The sequence below is a fragment of the Pleurodeles waltl genome, chromosome 8 (genome assembly GCF_031143425.1).
Source record: "Pleurodeles waltl isolate 20211129_DDA chromosome 8, aPleWal1.hap1.20221129, whole genome shotgun sequence".
NCBI classification, from domain to species: domain Eukaryota; kingdom Metazoa; phylum Chordata; class Amphibia; order Caudata; family Salamandridae; genus Pleurodeles; species Pleurodeles waltl.
In genome coordinates this window covers 1,276,744,825-1,276,767,423 of record NC_090447.1, presented here as the reverse complement: position 1 = coordinate 1,276,767,423, position 22,599 = coordinate 1,276,744,825, and the positions used below count along the sequence as shown (strand labels likewise).

The following is a 22,599-nucleotide window of genomic DNA, read 5'->3' as shown; positions in this document are numbered from 1 at the left end:
ATGTATCCAAAAGTACAGATACGATGCCTGGGTGCACATGTCATAAAGTGGCATATTGAGCACACCTCTGAGAGAGTTATAAAGTGTGAAGTTCCAATTTAATATGTAGTTGTTTGCCAGCCCAGGTTAGCGCTACAAAGTTTGAATCTAGAAGAGGAAGAGGTATACAAATTTCAGTAAGATATCAATTTTTGCTATTGTTATCTGTCTGGAGACAGACAGTGAGAGTCAGGACCAAAGGTGTTCTCTGTCCTTCATCCACGAGATGGCACTGCTATAATTGGCTGCCTGGAGTTCGTCTGGGTGACGGCTAAGCCAGATTCCAAAGTAACGGACCGGTTCGGAGGCCCACTTATATGGATAATCTAACAGAAAAGGCTGTGTGCCGTTGGTGAGAGGAAACAGGATGGATTTGGACTAGTTGACCTGTATGCCAGAAAAAACATCAAAACTGACCTCTTTAGTAAGCGGAGCAAGGTTTTCATGGGGCTCCCAAACGTAAAGCGTGATGTCATCCACATACAGGGATATAATCAGCCCACTGGTTTTGAAGCTGATACCTCATGTGCATGGTGCTGTTGAAGGTGGGCAGAAAGAGACTCCATTGCTACAGCAAAGAAGATAGGCAATAGTAGGCACCCTTGGCAAAAAAGAAAACATACCGTTAAGTTTGATGAGGGCAGTGGACAAAGTATAGAGTTGTATCTGATGAAGAAAGCGGGCCCTCAGGCCGAGGAGCGCGAGTAGTTGGAAGATATAGGGCCACTAGAGGGAAGCAAAGCCCTTAGTGCCATCTAGGAGGGGGGCCACTGCTGAGATCTGGGGATGCAGTGCTGCATGACAGCAAAATAGCACGCAGATTATGGGACGTGGAGCGAACAGGAATGAATCCAGATTGGTCAGGCCTCACCATCTTGGGTAACAGATGGAGGCAGTGATTTGCCAGAATTTCAGCAAAGATTTTTGCATCCATATTGATCATGGACAGTGGGCGATAGGAGTTACAGAGAGATGTAGGTTTATCCGGTTTAAAGAGTGCGACTATGACTACCCTCTCGGGGACGGTGGGAGGGAGCCTTTGTCAAGGGATTAACTTGAAAATCAACAGCCTATGCAGGTTGAAAAGAGATGCAAATTCTTTACGAAAGGCAGCAGTTAGGCTGTCAGTGCCGGGTGCCTTGTTCTCTGGGAGGCTACGAATAACTTGTATTGGCTCTTCCAGTGTGATGGGTGAGTGAAGATAGGGACAATGTGCCTTGTCAAGCCGTACAAGCTGAAGGTCATAAAAGTATGCGCATAGTGTTACCTTGGATTGCCTTGAGGTGGCAGTGTATAGTTTAGTATAGTAGGAGGTCATTGTGTCTAAAAGCTCCTTAGGGGCAGAGTGAGGAACCCAATTTTCGCTTAGCAGTTCAACTGCACAAGTGGAAGCCTGCGGAGCAGGCCTGCAAGGGTTTTGCCTGGGTGGTCACCGACACAATAGCGACGGGCCCATGCGTCGCAATCCAGGTAGCTGACCTCCCGATCGGCTTCCTCAGTGAATTCCAACAGTTTCACGCAAATTTCAGCTAGCCTGGATCTGCCCCAAGACCTGAAATATTCAGATTTGAGGACTTGGATTTCCTTTTCCGATTGAGCTAGCCTCTCCCGTATGGCCTTCAGACCCTGGATTGTTTTGCTAGGCTTACACCATGAATTACCACTGTGAAGGCCTCCCAGATCGTGGACGGAGACCTAACAGAGCCCTTGTTATGTGTGAAATACGCTAAGATTTCTGTACAAATCTCCTTACGAAAGGCAGCATCTCGTAGTGCGGGGGGAATCACCAGGTGAAGGAAGGAGGGGGAGAGTGAAGGATCAGTAGTTCTAACAGAACCGGAGCATGATTGGAAAGGGTACAGGGAAGGTGTATTATTTCAGACTCTCGGGTCTGAACATCCCAGGAGATAAGCCAAAAACCTATTTTGGACCATGCAGTGTGGATAGTTGTGATGCATGTTCCTTCCGTGCGTTTGGGATGTGTGTGCTGCCAGATGTTGTGTAGGTAGTGGTCCTGGATGATGGCATTACGGTACAGTGCTGCACTTGGGTGTGGGCATCTTGATGATCCTGGACTGTCGAGCCGGTCATTTAAGGTCACACTGAAGTCACCACCCCATAAAACAGCGCTGGGTCCAAGGCTGGTTATTACTCTCCACAAAAAATACTCAGCGCCATACTACACAGAAATTACATCAAGATTTCCACCAACACCAACGACACCCTAGACACCGCAGTCTACCTACACTTTCAGGTACACATCAACGCCAACACCACCCTAAGAGGAACCCTCCTCTACAGACCACCAAGACCCCGCCCCCATTCTGTGACACCATCGCCAACACTATCAGCTCCCATGCCCTCGCTTCCACGCTTCCACGGACTACCTACTCCTCTGTGACCTAAACTTTCACCTGGAGAACACCCATGACTGCAACTCCACTGCCCTGCCTCCTCAAACCTCTGCCTCAAGCAACTGGTCACCTCACCCACCCACTCAATTAGGCACACACTAGACGCCACCTTCTCCTCCAGCAGCCGCATCGCCTTCACCCACACCACCAAACTCCACTGGACTGACCACCACTGCGTCCACTTCTTCTTGAAGCCCACCACCCACTACCAACAACATCCTGTCCCCTACCGCAAGTGGAACAAGCTCTCCAAAAAACAACTGTTCTCCAACCTCGCACAAGCTTCACCTCCCAGTACCAACGACCCCAACGCCGCCGCCCTCAACCTCACACGATGGCTAGAAGCATGCGCAGACTCCCTCACCCCACTCAAAATAACCAATACCACCCGCACTAACAAGAAAGCCCGCTGGTTCACCACAGAACTTCAGTCTTTCAAACGAGAACGCCGAAAAACATGAGAAAGCCTGGCGCCAAGAACCCTGAGTGAGCAACTTCACAGCCCTCAAATCTGCCATGTGCAAACATCACCAGCTCATCCGAACCACCAAACGATCCTTCTACAAAGAACGCATAGATGACAACGCACACAACAGCAAGGAACTTTATGCCACCAAAGAACTCACCAAACCCAAATCCTGTGCCACCGACCCTCCACACTCCCAAGACCTCAACTCCCTCTCCAACTACTTCCACTGCAAGATCGCAGACATACACGACAGCTTTATACCGTCATCCCCACCACCGCACCCTACCGCACCAGCGTACTGAACACCTGGACCCCCAACAACGATGAAGAAACCGGCAAAACCATGAGCTCCATCCACTCAGGCTCCCCAACAGACCCTTGCCCCCACCTCATCTTCAACAAGGCCAGCCAAATCAGTGTTCCCCAGCTCCAGGCCGTCAAACAGCTCCTTCGAGACCGCAACCTTCCCAGATATTTGGAAACATGTCCAAGCCAACGCTCTTCTAAAAAAAAAATCCAAAGCAGCCCCTGAAGACCTCACAAACTACCAACCTATCTCTTTACTCTCCTTCCCCGCGAAGGTCATAGAGAAGATAGAAAACAACCAACTCTCCCGCTTCCTGGAAGACAACATACTCAACATCTCCCAGTCTGGATTCTGCAAAAACCACAGCACCGAAACCGCCATCAACGCCTGCACAGACGACATCAGGACCAAATTGGACAAGGGCAAAACCATTGCCCTCATTCTCCTAGACCTCTCCGCAGCTTTCGTCACCATATGCCACCAAACCCTCCGCACACACCTCTTTGATGCCGGAATCCGCCACAAATTCCTGGACTGGCTCACCTCCTTCCTCTCCGAAAGAACCCAAAGAGTGCGCATCCCTTCTTTCCGGTCTACAGCCACCAAGATTATCTGTGGGGTCCCCCAAGGATCCTCTCTCAGCCCCATCCTTTTCAATATCTACATGGCTCCACTCGCCAGCATCATCCGCCCCCACGGCCTCACCATCATTTCATACGCTGATGAGACCCAGCTCATCATCTCCCTCATGAGAAACCCATCTACTGCCAAGAATAGCCTACACACCGGACTCCTTGCCTTCGCTAACTGGATGACAACAAACCACCTCAAATTGAACTCAGAAAAAAAACGAGATGATCTTCGGTCTCAACAAGACAGCATGGAACGACTTTTGGTGTCCCACCACCCTAGGACCACCCCCACCACCCACGCCCGCAATCTCTGCATCATACTGGACTCATCTCTCTCCATGACTCAGCAAATCAACACAATATTATCCTCCTGCTTCAACACCCTCCGCATGCTACACAAGAATTTCAAATGGATTCCTTTAGAAACAAGAACAGTCACCCACGCCCTAATAAGCAGCAGACTGGACTACAGCAATGCCCTCTGCGCAGGAACCACAGCCAAGCTTCAGAGAAAACTCCAGCGCATCCAGAACGCAGCCGCATGTCTCATCCTCAACCTCCCTCGTCACGAACACATCTCCTCCCACCTCATATCACTACACTGGCTGCCCATCAACAAAACGATCATTTTCAAAATTCTTGTCCACGCTCACAAAGCCCTCCACGGCACCGGCCCGGCCTACCTCAACAAACAAATCAAGTTCTACAACCCAACACAACAGCTCTGCTCCGCTGACCTCGCAACAGTCCCCCGCATCCAACACACCACCTCCCAGCAGCAGAACCTTCTCCCACCTCACCACCAAAACCTGAAACTCCCTCCCTACCAAACTACGCAAGACCCAGGACCTCCTAATTTCAGAGGGCACCTCAAAACATAGCTTTTCAGGCAGTAACCCTCCCTCTCCCCCCCCCAGCGCTTTGAGACCGTACTGGGTGAGTAGTGCACTTAAGAAATTTTATTGATTGATTGATTGACCACCCCATAAAATAGCGCTGAGTCCAAGAATGGTTATTAATCTCCACACTTGGAAGAAAAAAAAAAAAAAAAGACATTCAGGGTCGTTTGTTTTTGGACCATAGATGGCAGCCAGAATAACTGGTTGCCTATGAAGGTGGCCAGCTAGCAGGATATAGCCCGCAGCCTTATTACAGAGAGTGCGTGTCAACAGCCATGGTAAGCTCTTGCAGAGTAGTATCGTAACCCCCTGAGCAAGGTTGGAATAGAGAAAAGAATAGGACTCTCTGCACCAGCGTGCACACAGTGCAGGAGCAGATGATTGTGTCAGGTGTAATTCTTGAAGGAAGCAAATGTCTACCTTGTTTCTACTGAGATAGGTATGCACCAAGCACACTCTTCTGTGGTCATTGAGCCTGCAAATATTCCACATGACGCAAATGGTAGTGGTCGTGGTAGCCTGGGGATAAGGCATTGGGGGAGGAGGGAAAGCAGTGCAGTGTAGCTTGCCTGCCTGTGGCAGGGTGAGGATGAAACGTGTGACCATGTTGGGGATCTGTGAGGAATGAAGAATAACAAGTAGCAGCAAGTGCTAACAACCCATACCCACCCACCTCCTACACCATCGCAAGAACAAGGTTGAGTAACCTGACCCCCCCACCCACCCCAACAACCCACAAGAGTTGCAAAACCAAGACTGGGAAACATCCCTGAAGGCACAGCAGAACCAGGCCAACAACCCAGCCAAGAACTGGTTGGGTGGCTGAATGGGCTCAAGCACCCCCGGGTACTGTAGCAGTTTTGGCAGGACTGATGATGAGCTTTGAGGATGCAGCCGCCTAGCGGGGCGGGGGGAATGCAGCAACATCTATAGTCAACAGGAGAGTTGGCTAAAAGATGTTTGCCAGCCTATTGGTCCCAGTGGAGCCGCAAGTGCAACACCTGAGAGAGAGCGGCCGGAGGGGACCATATATCAGTCGGCATCACTGAGGGGGCCCTCCACTCGTTCCTGCTGTGAGCCACCAGGCGTTGACCTCTGCTGTGATGTGCTTGGCAAAATCCAGAGCGGAGCTGGCATCAGTAAAGAAGTGATGTTTCCCCTTGTGCAGAATACGCAGCTTAGCAGGGTACAGAAGGGCATATGAGATGTTGGCTTTTTGAAGGAGATTTTTTTTAGCTGGCAATAGACTGGGTAAAGTCCGGGTAGAACAACAGAACATTTCCTTGGTGATTGATGGAGCAAAGCTCTCGGGGAGCGATTATATTGTGTCCTTGTCCTTATAGTTAAACAGTCATGCATTGATAGGACACGCATGGGCACCAGGAAGGGGCTGTGGGCCAGCGAACTGTGAGCCTGCTCGACTATGAGAACAGGAGTGAGAGCTTCACCTTAGAGGCTGCGAAACAGAGACTCGACAAAGTCCTACATTTTGTTGATGGCAGTAGATTAGAGAACTCACGTGATCCCGAGGTTGCTGCTTCGTGACCTCGCTTCCAAATCTTCCTTTGTGGCTTTGATGAGGTTGAGGATTTTATCCATGTGCAGAAGGTGCTCCCTGGAATCGGCCTGGGTGTCAGTGTCATACTTGGTTTTTATGGTGGTCTAATCTAGTTTTTATTTTATCCACATGTGGGCCCGGAGAGTGTCCAGCTTTGCATCTATAGGTTGGAGACTGGTTTTCATCGCCTACTAGGAGGCACCGGAGATCAGCATCTGACTGCGGTCGACTCCCTTGGCCGCTGGAAGAATCCTCTGGCGCTGTGTCCTGATCTGAGTGACAAGTGTAGTGTTTATTCTTCACGGTAAGTTTCTGGTGGAGCGCTTCACTTTTACCCATGGTGGCAGCGGAGGAGCAATGTAGATGGAGATCAAAGAGGAGGTTTCACTCCTCAAGTGGTCAGGAAATGTGCCTGTGTTGGCGGTCTTGCAAAACAATGCTGCCAGGCTGGGGGTTCACCCCAGGCCCGTCACACCCCGGTTGGTCACCTATGCAGGGGGCATGAGCAGGCCTAGGGTCTGGATGAATCGCGTGTGTTGACAAGATCCTGGCTGGTGGTTTTGCATTATTGCAGACCTACAGTTCTGGACGGTCCACACCTCCTGTCGTGTGTGTCCTGGTATGTCCTCAGATTGATCAGGGCAGTGAAATGCCAAGTGAGCTGTGCCCCCCAATGGGCCTGCCTCACCCCAGAAATAATTAATCTGCCGGGTGCACAAGCACGCCGAGCGGCAACAGATGGTGCAGTTAGTAGAGGCGGTGGTGGGGGAGAGTCAACCAGCCATATAGACAAGATCGGGAGGCAGCCCGCGCAAGTCAGCAAGGGCAAATCCTATAGGGCCCGACACTGGGACTGTGCGGGATGAAGAAAAGCACCTATATGGGCCACGTGAAACTTGAGTGACAGGCCTCATGGCAGCACAGCAACAGAACTGTATAGCTGTGATGTGTGAGCCCCAGCAGGTGCAACGGGCCAGCACTTCACACCTACTGCCTGAAAGGGCATCAGAGTCCGGGGAATGCTGAGGTGAGCAGCAACCGCAGTCTGATGCAGGGCCTGGGACGTATCCGACCTCATTGCTTGCTGTCCCGGTTTGAGCTGCTCTGGGACTCTGGATTCAAGCAAAACAACAGGAGTCTCAAGCCCCCCCCACTATGGCGCCTTCCACTCAGGCCTGGCTCAGGACCACCCAGGCTGGATCTTTCCGCCCGACACAGGGCCACCCACAACCGATCTTCCATCGAGGGCCTCGCCAGCACCCATAATCCGCACAGACCCCTGGGTGGGCTGGGTCCGAAGCACCAAGGTGCCCGCAACAAAGCAGCGACGGCACCAAAAGATGAATGGGGAGCCTCACTTGCCCCCGCCGAGAGCAGCCACAATAGAGTCTGGTGAATCAGAGCCTGTTAGTAGCAGATAGATGAAGGATAGTGTATTCAGCCGGCAGAGCCCTCTAACGAGCAGCCATCTTGCTGCTCAGCTAGTCTCCGCTCCCGCATCAGAAAAAGTTGGTTCCCAGCCCTAAGCTACAGCAATGACTTCAAGGATCAGCCAGATAATCTCCTGGAACCAGGTCCAGGGATACAAGAGCTGAAGAAGCCTAAACCAACAAATTGTAGCCATTCCAGACGTTTTGCAGCTACCAGAGGCTGCCTGACCCAGAAGTGCTTTCCAAGTCTGGATTCATCGAATCCAAGGGACACTAGCCCCCAAGGATATTGCCCCAACCAACGGCAGACTGACCAGTAGCCCAGCATCAGCTGGCCTGCTACTCCAATGTAGAGCCTTCGAGGGACTGTGGTCTCTGTGGACAAGTTCGCCCTACTTCACCGGTGGACTGAAGAGCAACTACAAACCTCCCCCCCATCAACTGCACCACAACTGGAGCACCTTTTGCCTGCATCCTTCAGTATCAAGACCACTTCGTTGATGTCTATGACAGCCATCTTGTAAAGTTTGTATCTTTCCCTTAAAAACGCTACGGTGGCCAGGTAACTGTTCAAAGTGTCCACTCTAGCCCCCTAGACCTCTGTCCTGCCAGGACTGGTCACCACACCCTGGCCGAATAGCCAAACTAACCACGTTTCAATCTTTTCAAACGTTTCCAAAGTTTTTGTTGACCAATTCATGTTTGCGGGTGCATTTAAAAGTGATATTGTCTAAAATTTGTATCTCCGGAACCCTTTGGTGGATTTTGCTCATGAAGGGCTCTAAAAATTCATATAAATGTAATCTATGTTTATAAATTGGCGTCTTCTTTCTTTTGTGTGTTGTGACTTTCTTATTTTGTTATTTGTTGCTGTTAAATGTTTTACATACAGTTCCTTTGCCAAGCTGTATTGCTCACAGCTACAGCTACGGAGGATTGAGTTAAGGATAAGTAAACAAGCCTCACTGGACCCAAGATGGTATTTTTGAGTGTACTGCATGATAAGGCCCCACAGCCATATAATACAGTACACACAAATCCTGTGACCTTTCAATGGCTGTGAATAGATACACACCTGAAAAGGGACACTACTTCACTAGGCAAGCAGCCTTTCCAGTGGTTTCCTCTATTTGAGTAAATCATGGACTTGCTTATGGCCTGCTTATCATCTTTACCTGCCATCAGAACGGGGTAGATATTCTGTTTGCCATATGACAAGTGCTTTACAGTCGCCGCACAGCACATAACTGTGGAGGAAATATATGCCACATTGCCACAGAGTACCTTATGCAGAAAAACCTAAAGCCATTCGCATATTTTGAAGTGCCTTTTAGGGAATTTAAAACAGTCTTCCCCAGCATGTTTACCTTAGTTTCAAAGGTAGATATGCTCCCTCAACTGAGGGAATCTAGACCACGTGGCACCCTTGGACACCCACCCTAACTTTCATCCACAACCTGGACGGAGTTGAATTTAGCACTAGGAGTGCCGTTAAAGTGTATGAAAAACCTGTCTTTTTTCAGCCTCAGGAGGCTGCCACAGAAATATTAGAGGTTTCTCCACAATTATACAAGATTAGTCAGCATTCTGAAGGAAACAGAGACATGAACAGGCAGGAAAATCTTGGGTTAGGTGTTTTCATAGGGATGTCGCACACATAGAAGGCAGATAGTCAAGGAAGCAAAGATGCACTTGCTGTCACTTCATCTTCACCAAAGGGCTCAACCCCATTGGCACCACACTCACCTTGATACTTTTATTCTCCCGCACTCAACTAACTAGCGAAAGTCAATAGAAGTCCTCCCGCGGACACTAGGCCCAGCCACACAAGTTGGGTAATGTTTACAGGGACCACTGGGGTAACGCTGGGTGGTAGGAATTTTGAGGATTCCTGCTGATTCCGTAGGTTTCCATCACAGAAATGTAAGGAGAATGTGTGATTGTATGCAGTTTTGTGGGTAAGAACATGTTTTGGGATCGACACAAGGCACACCACTATGGAACCCCCTGGGTGTCTAGTTCACAAAAATGTCTGTGGTTGGTAGGTTTCCATGTGTAGCAGCTGAGCATTGCCCCAAATATCTCATCACGGATTCCCTATTTAGGTCCTCATGTATCACTGTCTCTTGACCAAACACACAAGTGGGGTACAATAGTTTTAGGGAGGCATGTGGAAACTCTGGGTTGTAGGAAGTTTGTAGATCCTTGCTGATTCCAGAATGTTCCGGCACAGAAATGTGAGGAAAATGTGTGCTTTTATCTAAAGTTTCAGGTTTGCAAGGACCTTTGGGTAAAGTACCCTGGTTAGAGCCAGTCACACCACCTAGACCCCAATCCAAATCCCTAGATGTCTAGCTTTCAGACATGTCCACGTTTGGTAGGTTTCCCCAAGTGCTGGCTGAGCTATAGCCCAAAATCCACAACTAACCAAACTGCAAAGAAATGGGTTAGTGTTCAGTGCAAAATGTTGATGTGTCTATACTGGGTTTTGGGCCCTTTTCTGTTCGAAGGGGCTAGGCCCTCCCCACAAGTGCTGTACTATTTTTATCAGGAGACTGAGGGGTGGTAGGAAATTTGTTTCCCACAGATTTCAGAACTTTACATTACACAAATGAGGAAAATGTGTGTTTTTAGCCAAAGTTTGAGGTTTGCAAGGGCTTCTGGGGGAAAAAAACCTGGTGAGAGCTACACAAGTCATGCCACCCTTGTCACCTCTGGGTGTCTAGTTTTCAGAAATGTGCAGTTTTGGTACATTTCTCCAGGTGCCAGCAGAGATACAGCTCAAATTCCACAGCCACCAACACTGAAAAAAAGGGTTGTTTTTTGGGTGAAAAAATCTGATCTGTTGCATTTTGGGTCTTTTCCTATTGCGGGCGCTAGGCTCAATTATAAAAGTGAGGTACCATTTTTATTGGAAGATGTGCTGGAATGCTAAGTGGTGGGGAATTCGTGGATCCCTGCAGATTCTGGTACATTCCCTCTCAGAAATGTGTGGGAAAGGTATGAGAAATGTGTATTTTTATGCACAGTTTGAGGTTTGAAAGGCCATCTGTGTAAAAACACCTTATTAGAACCACAAAAGCCACACCAAACTGGAGACCAGAGTGCCTAAAATGCCTGGGTATAGTATGTTTTCCTGGGTGGCTCAAATTCTCCAGCTACCTACATTGTAAAAAAGCTTGGATTGTGCTATGTAAAATATAATGACTCCAATTTGCGCCTTGGGGTATATTTTGTTACAGGTGCAAGGCCCAGCCACACAAGTGGAGAATCCTTTTTATCTGGAAACGTGAGGACACAGAATAGTAGAAGATTTGTTATCAACTGGATTTCTTTGTATTTGCAACTTCCAAAAGTAAGTCAGTGTAAAAGAAAGAAGACCTTTTGCAAAATACCTTTTGAATCACATGCTAGTATGATACCCGCAGTTACAGAGATGTACTTATAAGCTCTGCTACTAACCTCAGTACATGGTGTACATTTTAAAAACACATAGGCTACCTTCATACCCATTTTTCACTCTTTATATTTTGCCATATGACCTGCCCTATGCTTGGTACACAATAAAAAAACATTGTAAGTTGCAGCTCAGTTTTTGGCTGTTGGTACTTCAGGTTCTTGGAGAAGGTACAACTGCTATTCATCCCTGCAGGTAGAAGAGTTTAGCGGGCATATCTGTGTATGGCTTTGTAAATCAGCCATTATGACAAGAAGTGCAGATGAACACGTTGCACAAAAGGCTCTTTTTTCCTATGCATTTTCACAAATTTTTATTTCAAGTGTCAGTTTCTTGGGGAAAACCTTGAGGGGTCTACACAAATGATCCCTTGCTATATTCGGAACTTCACCTACTTACAGTAATGCATAGCTATCCGGCATCACCCTTCCACACTTGTCTCAACCACAAACTGGAAGTAGGTTGAAAGCACAAACATTAGGTACAAATGGCTACCTCTTAGAAAAATTGCACAACTGTGGTAAAAAATGTTTAACAGTTATCCATTTCCCTGAAAGCTGGAAAGATAGTGATTTTAGCACAGCAAACCTTTTGTTGACGTCAATTTTAGGGAGAAAATACACATGTTTTGCGGAGCACTATTTACCTGATCAAACCCAAAATAGAAATATTATGGCTATTTTCCTGGTCCCCTCCCGGGGACTCCACAAACCTTGGGTATCTTTAGAATTCCCTTGACAATAGGGGAAAAAGGACACAGATATGGCATAGATGTCTTATGTAGAAAAAAAGTAATGGAGGCCTAAGTGAGACGTACCCCAAACAGCTAAAAAGGGGTCAGCAGTGGGGTGGAAAGTCTCAGCAGTTATGGGTTAAACTAGGTGAAACAAAAGAAGAAGAAAAAATAAAAAAGATACCAACAAATAAAATGTTTGTATGTCTAAATGAAACTGAGACACATGCATATGTTGCCCATACTTTTATTTCTTTAGAACAGGAAATCATAACACAACAGGCTATTCCGAGCAAGCCCTTAAATACACCCGCCACACACCTATAAATCTGTATCAAAAGTGCAACATTTTATAATTTATTATATGTTGTTTAATACATCTAGTATGTTAACAAATAACATACATCATTTAATAGAAATTCTTGTTCCAATATACAAAATAGAGGACTGCTGTCCAAATTAACATGTATATAAGTACACAGCAATCAGTTCCACCATTAGCAATTGAAAACTCCCTGGTCTTGTCTATAACAAAATGTTAATCCTGTAATGTTTTCTATTGGTCAGCGTCCTTGGTTTTTAAACATTTGCATAAACTGCAGTTTCTGAAATTAGCAAATTCAGGAATTTAGTTTTCTTTTCAGCTGCATTCTACGCAATATGAAATTCACCACTTGGTACCTCCATTGACCCACCCACCTCCGAACGAACAAAACATGATTTCATGAAACTGGCTTCAGGTGAAAAATGAACCTACATATCGTGTGACAAACATTTACTTGAACTTAACAAAATAGTTTCTCAAACTAGGAACAGTATAAAATATATTCAGCAACACACTGGTGTTTACTAACAATTTAAAAAAAAAAAAAAATGATTGTGTAAAACACAAACACTAATGCTTGTACCTTTATGCAAAGGACTTTAAATATTTATCTTCTTATATCTAATTGTGAGCAGCTTGTTTCCCTGGCCTAACAAGCAACTTTAGCTTCTTCAAAATAAGACTTAACATTGGCTGAAGAAATAACTTGAGGTTCTAAAATGCAATACAATTTGGTCAAAAGCCCTTCAATCAAAAAGTGAAAAAAGTCTGAATTATTTTCTCAACTTCAACTTTTGACATCTTCACAACCCTTTCTTTTCGTTAGAACGGTAGTTCAAACAGGCTAAGCAATTTATATAAAAGCGCCTGAAATAATAAAATAGAAAAATTCCAAGGCAAAACTACAGAACATTAGCATTTTTAAAGAAGCTTAGTAAAATCTGGCTTGACCATTGGATTTGTGACTGTGAAATTGTAGCCTGGTTTATAGAATGACCCTGTTTAGAAAGGTACTTGTCCAAGTACGACAAGTTAGTGAAGCTATTTTCCTGAGCCAAAAGATACAAGTCAGTAAAGATACAAGTCAGTAAACTTGTAGCAGCAGCCAGAGCACATTCGTTTTAGAGGTTTCATCTGTTTCCATAAAATAACAATAGACAAAGTACAATGTACAACAGACCTGTTACTCACTAAAGAAAAACAGTGAGTTAGGGGTGGGGAGCACAATAAAGGACACCAGGGCCAGACTGCCAATACTTGGAATATGCATTCAACCATTTTCCAGACGTTACATTCAGCCACTGTCCAACAATACAACGAGGCATGGGAAACAAAAGTGTCAATCACTATAGTTTACATACTGTACATTACATATATTATTTACTGTTATCTTGATTTAGAATCTCTCTATAAAAACTATTTTACAATTATTTTTTAATTCCGATAATGCTGTTCAATATGCTTCGCAAAATAAAACAACTTTAAAAAGGTTTGGATTTCTATGCATTTTTATCAGAATGTAATCTGAAATACTAAACACCTAAAAGTATTGTTGGAATTCTCACAAGCAAGTCAGTTTCATTCAAACGATTAAAGTATGACAAGTTCGAAAACCTTCCATTTTATATTGCAGATTATAGAAACATGTCCCTTAATTGCACATTGAGCAGTATAACAGCTAAAAAATAATGGACCAGCACCAACATTTCATTTCAGTAAGCATTCTCGCCAGTATAATTCAACACAGCGTTCAGAAGAAGACTTTTAGCTTGACTTATTTTAAAGCATGAAAAAGATTGTGTTAACTCTGCAGCGAAGTATTGTCTAGCATGTAGACAGAAATAGAAGCTCCTCCTGAGCCAAATAAACATTTCTTCGTGGATTGTAAGCGTATTTGTTTTAAAAGGTACACCAAACTCCGTTTTTTCGCTTACAAAGTATTTGTAGGTCAATGTAATGGACAACGTGGTCAATGATAAAGACTTAAAATTTTAACCTGGGCAAAAATAAAAATATACAGATTTAAACTATGGCAAATAAATATATTAGTAAACTATATTAATAAAGCAAGCATTTTTCATACCATTGTATTAAAAGCCACCATTTTTAGTGATTGTTCCCAAGTTAATGAAACATGTACATACAAGTCTCACATTACGAGCTTCTTTAAAGAAGCGCACATTGGTCTACTTGACGAAGGTAGTTAATGGATGCAGACCTTTCACTGTCAAGAAGGCACCTGCAAGTGCGGAGTCCAAAACATGACTTGTCTAAAGCTTTATATGCTTTCCATGGTTAGGAGTGGAAGATTCATGAGCTAAGGATGCTGTTAAAGAAAGATCAGTACATTTGTGCAAGGTTCTCTAATCACTCCTGCTGCCCCTCCATTACATTTCGTAAAACCGGTGCAGCTATCCAAGCACAGTACCGATCTGTTAATTCTACTGGAAGTTCGTTCCTTCAAGAGCATGGAACATCTCCATTTCGCATTAGTAGCACTAGTGGAACTGTATGGTCAGCATGATACCTGAGCAAATAAATCAACTGCCATGATATGAACTTATTTTCCACTGCATCTATGGGCTCTGCTTTTGTTGTGTTGTGCAAACAGCGCTACTGCCCCTGAGCTCCCCACATTCCTTTTTCTGTCTTTTATTCAGTGCTTGCTCCATTCCCGAAAATAACCAGATAAGAAATGAGGCAGAAAGTATCTCTTCAGAATTCCCATTTAGTCCCGAGACTGGTAGAAGAGGATGTAACCAGATTCTGAGTTCTTTGAGATGTCCGATGTCAACCCGTAGAATTCTTCAATAGCTTGTGCATCTATTTTCTACAGGATACAAAATGACATTAACAAGATGACTTACAAAGCAAGGAATTATGAATGAGACTGCTATAGAAACATCGTGCACATTCTATATTCTGACAAGTTAGAGTGTGAAGCTTATATGTAATTGCTAAGGGGCTGAGAAGGATAGAACAAAATGTGCACAGCAATCACGGTTTTTAAAGAAAAGCGTAAAACCAATTATGAAGACTAGCTTGACTCCCAAAAAACAGTAAAGCCAACACCGAAAAACATGCCAACATTAAGGTGAGCACAGATCTGCTCTCCATGTATTTATTCAAACGCTCATAGATCTTGCTGGTGAACATTAAGGTGTCACATTAACAAACGTGTAATTACTTAACTAAACCGATATTCTTGAGCAATCTTTCATACCATCAGCACCATGAATAATTATATTTTGGTACGTTTACATTGGCAGGCGTTAAGACATCGTCAGCTTGACTTCTTCTCGCTAAGCAGTCTGCTCCAATGGAGAGCGATCTTAAAATCATCAGAACGTATATATAACATGAAACCTTTGCCACCATAATAGCAAACAACATTGGCCGAACGCTCATATACAGATTATATGGGGAAAAAGATAAACCACAAGTATCCCCACAAGGCACTTGGCCAGAATGAGACTGAAAAGGGGAAGTTAACAATCTCCTTTAGACACAAAGGAGATAAGAACTAGAAAGCGCTGGTGGCACTTTATGAGGCTGAAAGACCTGTAAGCTTAAGGACACTTCTGCCTTAGTTGTAAGCTTTAAATCATGCAATACAGAAAACAGTACTGTTTATGTCCCAAACCCCCACTAAGAAGCAAGACTAACAAGCACTGGTAAATGCATTTGGTTTTGCCTACCTTTAATAATAAGCTGTTTATTGTTGCAAGTTGTGCAATATAAGTTATTGAAACTCTGTTAAAGTGTTATATTGTGCTGGACATAGTGTGTCTGGAATGGCCAACATTTTGGCAGGGGCAGCTACCATTATGCTATGTGTGGACACATGTATGCTACCATTACGCCAGAGGTGTACACCACAATTCCAGCTATAAATGGCTATAAATAAGCCAAGGATGTCTACAGTATATTGCAAATTTGCATTATTATGCCAGGGATGGATCGCTTAATGTCAAGAACGGACAATAAAATGGCAAGCGTGGCTACTGTTATGTCAAAGATACACTGCTTATGACAGCAAGGATTACAATTAGGCCTAGAATGCTCTCAGCATAAGAAGTATGTCATCAAGCATTCACGGGTTAGGTAAAGAATGCCTAAACAATGCCAGGAATAACCACGATTATGCCAGAGCCAGATCATTCCACTGGGCCATAATTATGCCATGAAAAATGCACTCCATCTTTCAAGGGGGCACCAGAGGTTTTCGCTATTTCTAGACACCAGGTATTGCTGTAGAGAGTGAGGGAGAGGCAAGGAGTCTGAGGGAAAGTGGGGAGCTTCGGGAAACGAGAGAAGTTGGTCAATAGTTTATAGAGAAATAATTATGTAGTGTTTACTACTTCTGATGAGGCTTTACTTCATGTGCTGTGTTTATAAGGAGTACTGTAAAACTGCAAGTACCATAATGCAAGGGATTATGAATTTAAATACCAGGCTAAACAACTTACCATCTAACGTGAGATCATCATATGCCACTGCACCTAATGCCTGAATTTCCCCCAGATAACTAAAAGGGTTGGAATCGTAAATGGTGTAAGGCATTGTGGCCGTTTCATAATTTAAAAGTGAAGGGCCCCACTTCCTGGTTTAACATGTACGTCAGATTTTAATGAGAATTTCTCAGGAGTCTTATGCAATGGAATGTTATGAATTCAGCTGGTGATCATGCAACCATGTATATGTAACGCCCCTCCACTGACGTAAATGGGTCAAATACAAAGTAACACTTAACAAACCAATGGGCAGCATTCAACAGGTTAGATGAAATTATTGTTGCTTCATGCCTTTTATAAGACGGCCTAATCCCGCAAATTTTGTCCTAACCGAACACACCTGGAACTTGTTTATGTTGCAGCACTGCAATCTTTCTGGCTCAGCTGATCTTTTTCGCAAGTGCTGGTACCACACCAGAAGGGAAGGGGGCATGAAAACAAACCACAACCCGTCAACCCGGGTGGTGAATTTGAATTTTTTGTGTGCTTGGGACGGCGTGTCATAGTTTATGGAGACTGGTGGTCAGACAATGTGTTAATTTTAAATAACTATCGTTCTGGCAGTAGGAAGCCTAAAACAAGAATCCTTGTAAGCATTCTAAGTTAGCTGGGTGGCAGAGTTGGATTGGGAGAACCGTGGTAGCCTTGGTAGAAAGTGGTAGAATCAGTGTGACCCTAGCAATGATAGCCCGCATAAACTAATTGCGAACTGCTGGCTGGTGTTCCGTCCGCTAGGGAAACAGAGCTTCAGTGTATATGTTCTTTTTGTTTTTCAACAGTGTGCGGCTTAGTTGCCAGACCAGATTGAAAGCTAATTAAATGCGTATGTTTTTACAGTTTTAGGAAAATATCCGTAATTGGTGGCAAATCAAGCAACTTAGTATGGAAAAAGCCTGCTTGTTGTGATGCACTGTGATACGGTTACTGCGCTATGTGAAGAAGGCTGCATGGGATAAGGTGGTCAGATGGTATTGGGAGAGAAAGTGAAACAAAGTTCAGCTCGTAAAAACGCCCACAGTGACTCAATGCTGTTCCTCAAGCCATGTCTCTCTGCACAACCTGGGGCAGGGCTCATGGCTGAAAGCGAGGCTTGGAAAACAATGCGTTTCACGCCTCATGAGCAACAATAAGGAGAAGTGAAACTAAGCTGATCTGGTAAAAACACCCATAGTCGCTCAATGCCATTCCACAAGCCAAGAGGCGAGCTGAAAAACACAAGCGTGCTGGTTCACTTGAAACGGGGATGAGCCTTAAAAAATAAAATTACGGATGTCTCTCTGGCAGCGCCGCCATAAGCTTAAAAGAAAAAGTCCAATAAAAGCGGATTAACTCAGTACTTGGCCGATGGGAGACTGATAAGAGAAACGCACAGAAAAGAGGAAATAGTATGCAGCACCCTATAGAAACTGAGGAAATGTAAGTGTCAAGCATACAAACCAATAAAAAAGGGAGGGCAGGATATAAGCCCCTTTTAAGATTTATATTAAATACAACAGGTTTCACAAGCACAGCACAAGCGCTGTGCAGGCAAAACCTAAAAAGGGTATAGGAAGTTACTGGCAAAGAAAAGTTTGACACTGTTTGGTAAAAAGCCTGTCCTGACAGATGGGCCAGGAAGGAAACTTGTGATAGTGATCAGTGTTGGTCAGATCGGCATTATCTATTGCGTTTACTCACTAATGGCATAAATATAAGTTTTTGTAGAGGTAAATGGAAAAATTAACATTTTGGTTAGGATAACAAGAAGGCAGAGGGTCCTCAAAGAGCTGGGAAAACAGAATGTCAAGGAGCGCCAGAATAAACTATAGAAAGTTTGTTTCTTCAACCAACAGTGATTACAAGGCATTCAGTATAGTACATCCACCATTGAACACAATTCATAAATTTAATTTGGAATATCGGATGTAAAGAGTGTTTTAACAATAGCATGGCAAGGATGTGACAACTTTAGTTTAAGTAATAGCTGTAATAATTTGCAGTAAGAAGACCTTGATACAACAGAAGCTTATTAAAAAATGTTAAGGCAAACTTTACGCTAGTCAGTGGGGCTCTGGCAGTCAAGTGTACTTTCTTGGATTTAGCTTAAGAAATGTATATGCTTTGAGATGTACAATACATTAGTCTCCAATTAATTTTCAGGTGCAGTGAGTGGGGTTCCTTAATCACATATCTGGTATGTTAGTGCTTAAGAAAGTAAGCGTAGTTGGAATCAGTAAGAAAACTCTCTATTACTAGAGTGAACACGGAAAAGAGGAAGCATGAGACTCATTACTAAAGAAATTCTAAGTTACCATTGCTAAACAAGTATGTGCATTTAACAAGCAGTTTACAGGCAGAGACGGCATACAGAAAATAAAAATTTGATCACTAGCTACCTACCAGTTTATATTGAGTGGCAATACCAGAAAGAAGCGATATTTTTAAAAATGGTATTCTCCTACAGGTTTCCCATAAAGTTCAGCTTTCAAGTAGAGCAGCAGTATGAGCACAGCTGTGTTATAGTTGCAGTGGTATTACCTGGCTTCCCAGGGCCCATGGAGTGAAAGCCAGTAATCAGTGGGAGTAGAGTTCTAGGAAAAACAAGTGCGTGAACCCAGTGCTTAAGCCGTTTTAGCAGAACTAGAAGAACTAAACTTCATTGACTCATCTACCCTGAAATACCTTGTGTTTAATCTAGTCAGCGTTCCTTTGCACACTGCAAAAACAATTATCCCGTTAGAGTCCAGATTTTATTAACCATATATGCACCATAGCATTTCATTTATATAACATAGGAATGCTCTGCTTCATAAGGTTCTCTAAGCAAGGCTGTTGAGAAACTTAGATATTGATTTCATAATTAAATTAACACGGTCTCCCAACTTATGAGTAAAATCTTTAGCTTGTAGGAGATATCAATTTATCTTTGTGACATTATTCTTATAGTGTCATATCTTATGTTCCTATGTATTTCAGCAATGGCAGTGAATGAATTAAATCTGAATTCAAATAAAGGAGAAGTTATAGCAGCAGTACACACCCCATCTAGTGACTACTGGATTTGTGCTCTGGGTGGCTCCCTCAAGTAGACTCCTGTACAAGACCAGTTGTAATAGTAAAAATCTGGGGATCACCCTGACAACAACTTGGTGTTCCGGTGGCACAATACAATGGCCTTTCAAGTACACTGTTCCATCCCTAAATACTTTAACATACAACCATCAGGTAATGGCTATGCAAGAGCTAGTAACATCGCAGCTCTATTATGCAAATGGCACAACTCTCGTTGTTGCAAGGACGAGGCTTCAAATATAATCAGATATAAGCTAATTGAAGGGAAAGAAGGAACAATAATTTATATAAACAACTTAAGTATAGACATAACCACATAAACTATTTATTGAAGCACTTTAAATAGCTCTCCTGCACAGACCTACTAGGGTGCTTAGCATAAGAAAGACTATTAAATTATTCTCACATACATACGATTAGAACACGACTGCCATCCTCTTTAGCAGTAAACAAATATAAAGTGACCGAGTTAAGGGAACTGACTGATACGAAGAGACAGAGCTGTCTTTTGAAGAATAAAAGGGTAGGTTTGATCCTTCACTCAACAGGCAGAATTCCACACAGCAGTTCCAGCTCCTGAGAAAATGTGATCTTGAGCTGGTCAGTTCTAAACCCTGTCACTTTTGAACAGAATGCTTGTGTTTCTGAACACTCTTTCTCCATGCAAAAAACGTGGGAAGATTGCTTAGGTGTATGTGCTCACTTAGATGCATGACTTTATACTCTAGGCAAACCAATTTAAATTTGATTCCTGTTTCTGTGGGCAATCAATGTAGGCAACAAAGAATTGGGATCATATAACAACTTTGTTTCCAAGACAATGGTCTAACTGTGGAGCGGGTTGAGTGTGAAATGAGGTATTTGGCAGTGCCAAAGCCCTAACTGGGGTTCACTAAGGTGTTCTTAAGTCAACGTGATCGCAGATGTTATATATTTTGTGAGCAAGTGGCAGTGAAATTATATAAATCCTATAAATGCTATACAGATATAATTTATACATACATTCATACAGTAATACATTTATATTGCTATATTCTATAGTGTATAAATCCTACTGAAGAGTAGTTAACAAATCGAGTGTCTTGAAGGACAATTATCTGGAACACAATCAGGATGTACAGTGAAACTAAGCTGTAAGTAGCGAAGTATGTGTACATCACCATTTGCGAGCTTTCTGGATAGAAATTTATAATGAATTCTAATATTTTTCAAGCTTTCAAATGTCCTCACGCAAAGTTATAGAATTCCTTTCAAATCGGTGTATGTCAAAAGAAGATTTTAGTAGTCTTTTCAATTTTGCATTACAGGAGCAATCATAGTATGAAACAGTTTGGTATTTGTAGAAAGGTTCTGGTTGCTGGGTCAAAAGCCAGACAACCAGACAAACAATTTTAGTCCATGTGAGTAGAACTATTTAAAAAAAAAAAAATGTTTACCCTGATAGTTCTTCATTTATTGTAATGTGTGCTTATTAAATCAAATTCACTTTTTAACTGATTGAAAGTTTTCAAAACACATTGAGTTGTACCTTGGTGATGCACCGGTATGCATGTAGTTTTTAGGTTTCGCCTGCACATGCGTGATTGCGCGCTGTGCTTGCGAAATATTTTGTTGATGTAAAAAATATTAAAAGGGGCTTACATACTGCCCTTTACTTACCTAAACTTACCACTGGCTTAGTCCAACGTCACTAATTTACGCGCTTCCGATTGGCCAGCACATCATCTGCTTTCACTTTCTGCTCTCTGCTATGTTGTCCACGCCATTGAGTGGATTCGGGACCAAGTACTCCTTCCAGTCACTGGCTAATGGCTACTAGTCACTGTCCTGTTGACCACATGCTTCCTAAGGTACTATTTTTTTTTCATTTTTACAGTGTATATGGCTGCATGCACTTTTTGATGTTTTTCCATGAATCATGCCCCTGAGTTTTTTCGTTCCTTACATCAAGGGCAATCTTGCCTATGAACGGTGCCTTCTGCTTGTGGTTGTCAATAATCACACAGTGGCTTTCTTTCAAAAGAAACAGCCATAGAATATACTTGCTTGGAAAACGAGATGCGGTCTGTGTTTTTTTCCAACATCTTTCCAATTCTGGACCACTGGCGGAATTGCTTTGCCTCTTGTGGCTCCACCTTGCAAGTAGAGCCCTTTCCCTGGCTCCTCTGAACTCCTGACCCCTGTCAGGAGATCGAGGCCCACCTCCACTCGAGGCTTCTGCCTGCGCCTCACACCCCTGGTGTCTAGTGGGAGAGCTCTGCTTTCCTACTAGGCTACCTTCTGCCTCTCACCTCCTTTCTCTGTTTTGCTCTCTGTTCTGCTTTACTTCTGTCCCTTTGTGCTCCTTTTGCTTCGCACTACACCCTTCCTCATTTTTCTCTCACTCCGCTCTCTCTCTCTCCCTCACTTTCACTCTACCCCCGCCAATGCTGCCCCACCCCCTCCTCTCTTGCGCTGCACTCCCGCCGCTCTTTTTGTGGCTGGCTCCCTTTTTCGCCCCCGCCTCCCATCTGTCCTCTCCTCCCCCCACCTTCCTACTTAATGGCGGCCCTGTGCTGCCGGCGCAAAGGCAAGCTCTTCTGCGCCCATCCGCGCCTGGACCGCATGCAGTGCCAGAACCTCTGGCTCCCGTTCCCCCCACCACCGCCACGCACGTCTTCACTACGCCGCTGCCACCCTCTGCGCCCTCAACACCAGCCGCTCTCCTGCCTGCCTTCAAGCCTCCCCGCAGACCACCCACAGACCATTCTCCTGCCGGAACTGCATCTTCA

At 44.2% G+C, this 22,599-nt stretch overlaps 1 protein-coding gene across 2 annotated transcripts in view; it reads right to left on the bottom strand.

Annotated features, from left to right (window-relative positions):
• The window catches only part of USP12 (ubiquitin specific peptidase 12), a 438,367-nt gene that overhangs the window by 44,725 nt on the left and 371,043 nt on the right, over window positions 1-22,599 (bottom strand). Inside the window, exon 9 of one of the 2 annotated variants that reach the window (XM_069202220.1) lies at window positions 12,172-15,093. The exons of the other annotated variant lie outside the window; for it this stretch is intronic. Coding sequence (XP_069058321.1) covers window positions 14,992-15,093 — 102 coding nt within the window. The 3' untranslated portion in view covers window positions 12,172-14,991. Of the gene's footprint in view, window positions 1-12,171; window positions 15,094-22,599 lie in introns of those variants that run through there. 2 annotated transcript variants of the gene reach the window in all.